The sequence below is a fragment of the Neoarius graeffei genome, chromosome 25 (genome assembly GCF_027579695.1).
Source record: "Neoarius graeffei isolate fNeoGra1 chromosome 25, fNeoGra1.pri, whole genome shotgun sequence".
NCBI lineage: Eukaryota > Metazoa > Chordata > Actinopteri > Siluriformes > Ariidae > Neoarius > Neoarius graeffei.
The window spans coordinates 14,206,499-14,213,270 of record NC_083593.1 but is presented as its reverse complement, the minus strand read 5'-3'; the positions used below and the strand labels follow the sequence as shown (position 1 = coordinate 14,213,270).

The following is a 6,772-nucleotide window of genomic DNA, read 5'->3' as shown; positions in this document are numbered from 1 at the left end:
AGGCCCTCGCCGGCCATGGGGCTCGAACCCGGACCTTCTTGCTGTGAGGTGACAGCGCTAACCACTACACCACCGTGCCGCCATTTTATATATATATATATATATATATATATATATATATATATATCTTATACACACACACACACACACACACAGTGCCCTGCTTTGTATTCTCCTACCTTATAAAATGTTATAAATGCAGGGGTGCCAATAATAGTGACATGGTTTTGTTGAAAATAATTATTTCTTGATGAGGGATTTGTTTCTTCTGAATAAATTCATCTCAATTAAAGGTTAGATTTTTTTTTTTGCTTAATAAGTGTGAGATGACATGTCTTCACCAAAAGGTGGATTTTTTTTTCCTAACCTTTACAAGGGGTGCAAATAATTGTTGAGGGCACTGTATATTTCTTCTTCCCAGTAGTAGTTCATCAATAGAGTACAGTGTTGAACTAACATTTTTTTCTTCCAGGTTTGATCTTGGTTCCTCTTCAATCTCACGTATGGCTGTTGGAGTAACCAATCAGTACTCAACTAAGGAGATGCTCGAAGAGGTACATGCATCTCCAAATATCATACAGGAATCGAAAACTGAGTAAAGTGGAATACTTGGATTTGAACCCATTTCCTGCACTAATATTGCTAAAGCAGTCACTTCCTTGATACAGTTACTGTTGGTGCAGCTGCTGGAAAACCATGAACCATGTTTGAGTTGGTAGATTATATGCAGCATTTCCATTTTTTTATTTTTTTCTTATTATAATTTCTTACAGGTGCAGACTTTCTTCAGTTCACTGCAGGTAGACATGGGTTCAGGACTGCGTAGCATCCAACAGGCCCTGGAGAATATCGAGGAGAATATCCGCTGGATGGATAGAAATATTCCACTTCTTAAAGACTGGCTGAACAGCCATAGAATATAACTGAAGCCAGAGTGTTGAATTGAATGTTCTTAGGAACACAGCTAATTTATGTTGTCACCTACTCCATAAAAAAATACTTGGAACCAATTCCATAAAAGAGTGGTCATCGAAGTAGGGGCCAAGACCTCTCCCAGCCAGTGGGTCTGTGTTTTTTGTTTTTATAAATGAAGGTTTTGAGGTGGAAAACCCATTTATTCATCCACTGTCTATACCTCTTAGCCATCAATAGAGCCAATCCCAGCTGACTTTGGGTAAGAGACAGAGTTCACCAAGGGAAAGTCACCACAGTGCGAAAACCTACATGAAGAACCATTTCACACCCACACTCACTCCTAGAGGCAATTTGGAGAAGCTAGTTGACAATCTACATGCCTTTGGACTGTAGGAGGAAACCAGGGCAGACATGGGGAGGACAAACTCCACACAGAAAGGCACCAGTCAGCCATAAGGTTTGAACCCAGAAGCTTCTTGCTGTGAGGAGACCGTTCTAACCACTGCACCATAGTGATGCCCAGAAACTCAAGTTATTACATTAATTATTGCCCTTGCCGTTAATAGCTGCTTTGCTTGTCCTTTAAATTGAATGGATTTAAGCAAAATAATTTAAAAACAAGTAGTCTTAAGTTACATCAACTTGACTAGAATAATTTGCAAACCAAAACCCAGCAAATAGCCAAAATATTGTATATACATAAATAAAGTTCATAACATTGTTTGATCAAATTAATAATGTGCCGAGGGAGTCCATGGAATTCATTTTACTTTTAAAAAGTCTACCTATTCGGAACCATGATTACAGGACTTTTGCTAACTGGATTAGGCATTGCCTTGGTTTATCGAGGAAATCAGAAAACGGTGGCAGCTGTCCAAAGCCCCATAAAGCTGCCCGACATGATTGAAGCAGTGGGCAGAGCTGTCGGCACTCAGACTGTGGCTATTCAGAACTTGAACCGCAACATGGATAACATCATGGAGAAGCTTTTGGCTTTGCAAAGGAAAATGGATCGATTCGGAGGCCAGAAGAGACAGAGTAGTAGTGTAAAAGAATGCGTCTACTCGCCCCAAGACCAAACAATTCCAATTTATCTGCTTTCAGCTCCCTCAGCCAGCACTGGCCTTGGCCAAGGCCATTGCTGGGACAACAACTCCCCCTGAAGATCACTGCAGTCAAACTCGCTTGTATTCCTTCCCCCACTTCCCACGGTCGCCACTTTTACCCCCAGTGTGACAAGTGGGTAAGCGCCGTCTTCGGCTGCAGGACCGAACGGCTTGTTCGCGCTGGGTTACCTATACCTCTGCCCCTCCCATGATCGCCCCCCCCTTCCCCATCAAGTCCTGAGTTTTCATGTAAAGTGCACCGTTATTTTTTGCTTATGTGCTGTGTTTTTTTTTTTTTAATGTTCCCACACTGTACTCCCCACAGGTACATAGTGTGGGGGTTGCTTTTTTCTCCTCCCCTCATGTTACTCTGTATTTTTCATCCCTGTCTTGTCTACTCCCCCTGTGTCGTATGTATGTATGTATACGGACGGGTTGACGGCTAATTTTGCTGGTACTTGTGACTAAGTGACAATAAAGGGTTCATTCACTCATTCAAAAAGATCTCAAAGTTTGAGAACCTCAGCTATAAAAGGGAAGAGAAGAGAGAAGAAAAAACCCTCAAAGCAAGCTGAAAACGGTGCCAACTAAAAGGTGAAGGACTAAAAAGGTGACAAATCTTACAGCAATGTAGCAGAACCACTGTACTGTACAAAACACCACCTCTTCTTTTTGCCCTCATGGCTAATCTTATTTATCTTCATTTATGGATTTGTATTTGACAGCTTTTAACATATGAACATGAAATGACTCAAGTTTCCTTCATTGTGTGTGTGCAGTTGAAATACATAAACTAAGTAAACTTAATAGTAACTTGTATGCAAATGAGCAGTAACGCAGGCCAAGTATATGGTCAGTTATACAACCTCAGGACATCATACAGTCTACAAACTATTTATACAAACCCAGGAATACTTAGCAGGAAACAAATGTTTCTGAAGTAACTTCATTTTAAGGAATTCCACACCGTGTTCATGTTTGAGAATGACAAGAAATTTTATTTATCAGGCACCATCTGAATGAAGTCCCAATGTGCAAAAGGCAGAAATTCCATTGCAGCACTCACACACAAAGTTGCCAATCATGTTTTGTTTAAAGATTATCAGAACACCCGGACATAATGAGAAAACCACAAGTAGTATTTTTTTGGGGGGGAAAAAACCCCATTTATTTTTCTAGAACCTTTTGCAATGTAAAAATTCTGTAAAATACTACTTATTCATAGAAGACCGACATGTTTATTTCTACTAAAATAGAGAAAACTGAGATTTGGATATTTACAGATATAAAACAAGTTTAAAAAGCAAATCATGCAATGTTATGTAATTATGACAACACTTATGAAACAAAAGCACAATATGCAAACTTGAGTCCCAAATAAACAAACGTTTATATATTTTATATAAAAAAAAAACCCTGCCAATTTCACCCAAAAGCGAACAAGCAGAATTATACATAAATAATTTTACAGAAGAGTTTGGTACAGTTTATGAACAGGTTTATTCAAAAGATAAAAATAAATAAAAAACCACCACATGGCTTTTTAAACATTCACCATTACACAGACAACCTGGTGTAACCACTTAAACTTATAAACTACTAACCACAGAATTCAGGGTTAAAATAAGAGCTTATGTTTAAAAAATAAAAACCCTTGTCTTCCATACTTCACATTTGGAGGACAAGACATCAGATGGATGGAGTAGGAAGTCAGGTCCGGCTTTTGAGAGTCTCAAAGCTTTTATCTTCCACTGTCATAATCACTGACCATTTTCTTGATGTGGTTCAGCTTCGCCTTCAGCTCCTTGCATCTCCTCTTCTTCACCCGATAGTCACCACTCTTTTGAGACATAAAGAAGGTAAATTCATCTAACGTGCTACCAGTCAAGTCCATTTCATCATCCTCCATCCATCAAGCTGTCACATTGCATTAATAAGCAAAACTTTCATTTAAAAAAAAATAATAATAATAATTAAAACTTAAACTCAAACCTGAATGACAAACCCCTTGAGCTCCATTTTACTGTAAATAACAGGATTAGCAATTTGTTCTACAAAATCAGGTGTGTGCTTGCACAAAACAATGAGAAACCACCATTTAATTCACTCTTACCCGCTTTTGGTGCTTCAGTGCATTGTACTCGTCCATGGCATTCTGTTTCAGGACAAGAACAGGTCAGCAAACAAGTATGTGAAATTTAGATTTCTTGTAACTGTGTGCAGGATAAGTCATGCTCAGGAACATTAAAACAAATTACTGTAGACATTCTTCAATATCTGACACACTGCACGCCAGTGTTGTAGTCGAGTCACTAAACCTGGAGTCCAAATCCAGCATGGAACACCGGGGACTCAAGTCCGAGTCATTAAAGAAAATTGAATCGAGTCTGAGAACATGACTCCATTCGCACCATTTGACGGTGGCTGTTGCTGCCTTTATGTGAAAACGTCTCTGCTGCCGTGTTGGACTAACGTTACTGCTCAACTGCTCCATTTTAGGCCCTGTCCACACGGCAACGGATTCAGGTGACTCCGATACAATTGCTTATCGTTTAGGCCTGGCGTCCACACGGCACCGGCGTTTTGGGTGCCCAAAACGCAATCTTTTTGAGAACGGGTTCCAGAGTGGAAAGATCTGGCAACGGTGACGTTGTGAAGTCGTCTGGATGAGTAGAACAGATTTGTTTACGATGACGTCACAACCACATGACTGAGTGCTTCACGCCGGGTAGAAGTGTAACGAACTCGATGCGAGTTGTCAACAAATCCTATAACTTGGTTCATGAAACGCGCTTACAAAATATTTTCACTGTGAATATTTATTGTGTAATGGTGCAGAGAGAGAGAGAGAGAGAGAGAGAGAGAGAGAGAGAGACTCTGCCCTTAGGGCAGAGTCAATCCCGCCAGCAAAAATAGGGGAAAAAAAAAAAAAAAAGGGGCGATCTCACCTCTTCAGATGTTGGTTTAAGTCCTACAATACATTCCTCAAAAAGGGCGTAGAAGAGCAAATTAATCCATCAACGTGTAGCATTCAATTTATTCCGGACCATTAAAGACGCCGCCTTCCGCGTAGAATCATACGTCATCCTCGCCGCCATATTGGATAGGTCAAAGCGGAGAATAAAGATTAGCTGCGTTTAACTGTACCAACAGGTTTGCCGTCCAAACGAGATCACATGGGATTACCTTTCACAGGTGAGACTAGAAAAATACTTTTCATTGTATTTGGTCATTATAATGTAATTTTACGAACAGATTTTTCTGACTTTGTGGCTAATATGAAGTCTCGCGCATAATAGTTTATGCGCATGCGTCCTTACTTCTATTGTTCTGGTGTCTCCGAAGGGACCGTCTTACAGCGCCCCTAGAGGTATGGCATGTGTATTGCATCGTTTTCAGCAAGCGTTGCGTTGCCATATGGACCTGATATTTTACTGATCGTTGCCCATTTGGACGCGATATATTTTTAAATAACATCTCGTTGCCGTTGTCGTGTGGATGTAGCCTTAGTTAACAGTCTACAGATCAAAAGCTTGTTCATCACTCAGCAAGCCCCACCCACTATCAATTGTGCCGTTTACTTCTCTGGGTGTGGTCTTGCCAAATGACAATTGAAGTTCAAGGTTGTCCCCGTCGTCTCCTTGATAGCTCTTCTACATATGGAACACATAGCAGTGCATTTTTTCCCACTGCATGAGAAGTCTGTATAAGCAAAGCAGGCAATCCTAGGGGCTTCTCTCCAGACATTTTAGCGCCATTAACGTTCGTTTGTTCCTGAACATGATTTATGAGCAGGTGAATGTGCATTCTCTTGCACGAAATTAGTACAAAAATTAATGTAGCTATAAATATCTTATGCCAAATTATTATGGCATGTTACAAAAAGAAAAAATCCGAGTCCTCAACTCCAATTTACAAGTCAGCATGCAGTTAATGCACAAGTCCAAGTCATCAAGTGCTCAAGTCACAAGTCCTTAAAATTAGGGCACAAGTCAGACTCGAGTCCAAGTCCTGGACTTGAGTACAACAAGCCTGCTGTATAAGAACTGAGGAGTTTCCTATCAGTCTTAAGCATCATGTTAACAAAATGAAAAAAAAACCTCATGTTCTCTCTCCCTTACCTGGTACTGCGGAGATCCCTCCTCAAGCTCGTCAAGTTCACGGTCAACCTCAGCTAGCCGCTTGTTAATTTCATCCATTTCGGCCTGCAGATTCTTGTACTCTTGGTGATCTCGATCAAACTCACGCTTATAGTTATCCCTTTCGTGAACATTAGCAATGGGCGGGAACTCTCTATGAAAAGTAGAGAAACATCCATGTTAAAGAAATATAAATCTAAAGAAAAATCCAACGTGTTAACTTGAACTAAGATCGCACTTAACTGAATAAGACTTAAAATTTTAGTGATTCATTCCACAAATTGAAAAGGGGTAGGGGCACTTATTCTACCTTTTGCACAAAAATCACAGTGCCATCATAAAAAACATATGAGTCAATAGACAAGTCTTACTTCAGCTTAATTTCACAGTAGGATAAAGAAAATACAAATACAAGAGGATCCTTGAAGCAGAGCAGAGTTTCAATATTGTTCAACACACCCTTGACTTCCTTTCAGCATTTCCCCTTAGGGAAACTCCAGTCGTCATCATCATGACATCTGATTGCGTCATCCTTTGTTTTATGCCTAATCAATTATTTGGTTACAATTCATGTCAGTTAGTAGCTTTCTGTAGTCCATCAACCGACAAGCG

The 6,772-nt window shown here is 40.1% G+C and overlaps 2 protein-coding genes across 3 annotated transcripts in view; one reads left to right on the top strand and one right to left on the bottom strand.

Annotated features, from left to right (window-relative positions):
- erap1a (endoplasmic reticulum aminopeptidase 1a) overlaps positions 1-2,523 on the top strand; it is a 22,051-nt gene extending 19,528 nt beyond the window's left edge. The window contains exons 18-19 of one of the 2 annotated variants that reach the window (XM_060909317.1): positions 473-554; positions 774-2,523. In XM_060909317.1, coding sequence (XP_060765300.1) covers positions 473-554; positions 774-923 — 232 coding nt within the window. In that variant the 3' untranslated portion in view covers positions 924-2,523. Of the gene's footprint in view, positions 1-472; positions 555-773 lie in introns of those variants that run through there. The other variant, XR_009651577.1, reaches the window with a different exon arrangement.
- A 469-nt stretch (positions 2,524-2,992) lies between these two features.
- LOC132873813 (uncharacterized) overlaps positions 2,993-6,772 on the bottom strand; it is a 63,503-nt gene continuing 59,723 nt past the window's right edge. Inside the window, exons 17-19 of the mRNA XM_060909613.1 lie at positions 6,143-6,314; positions 4,135-4,176; positions 2,993-3,861 (exon numbers count right to left, since the gene is read on the bottom strand). Coding sequence (XP_060765596.1) covers positions 3,763-3,861; positions 4,135-4,176; positions 6,143-6,314 — 313 coding nt within the window. The 3' untranslated portion in view covers positions 2,993-3,762. The remainder of the gene's footprint in view (positions 3,862-4,134; positions 4,177-6,142; positions 6,315-6,772) is intronic.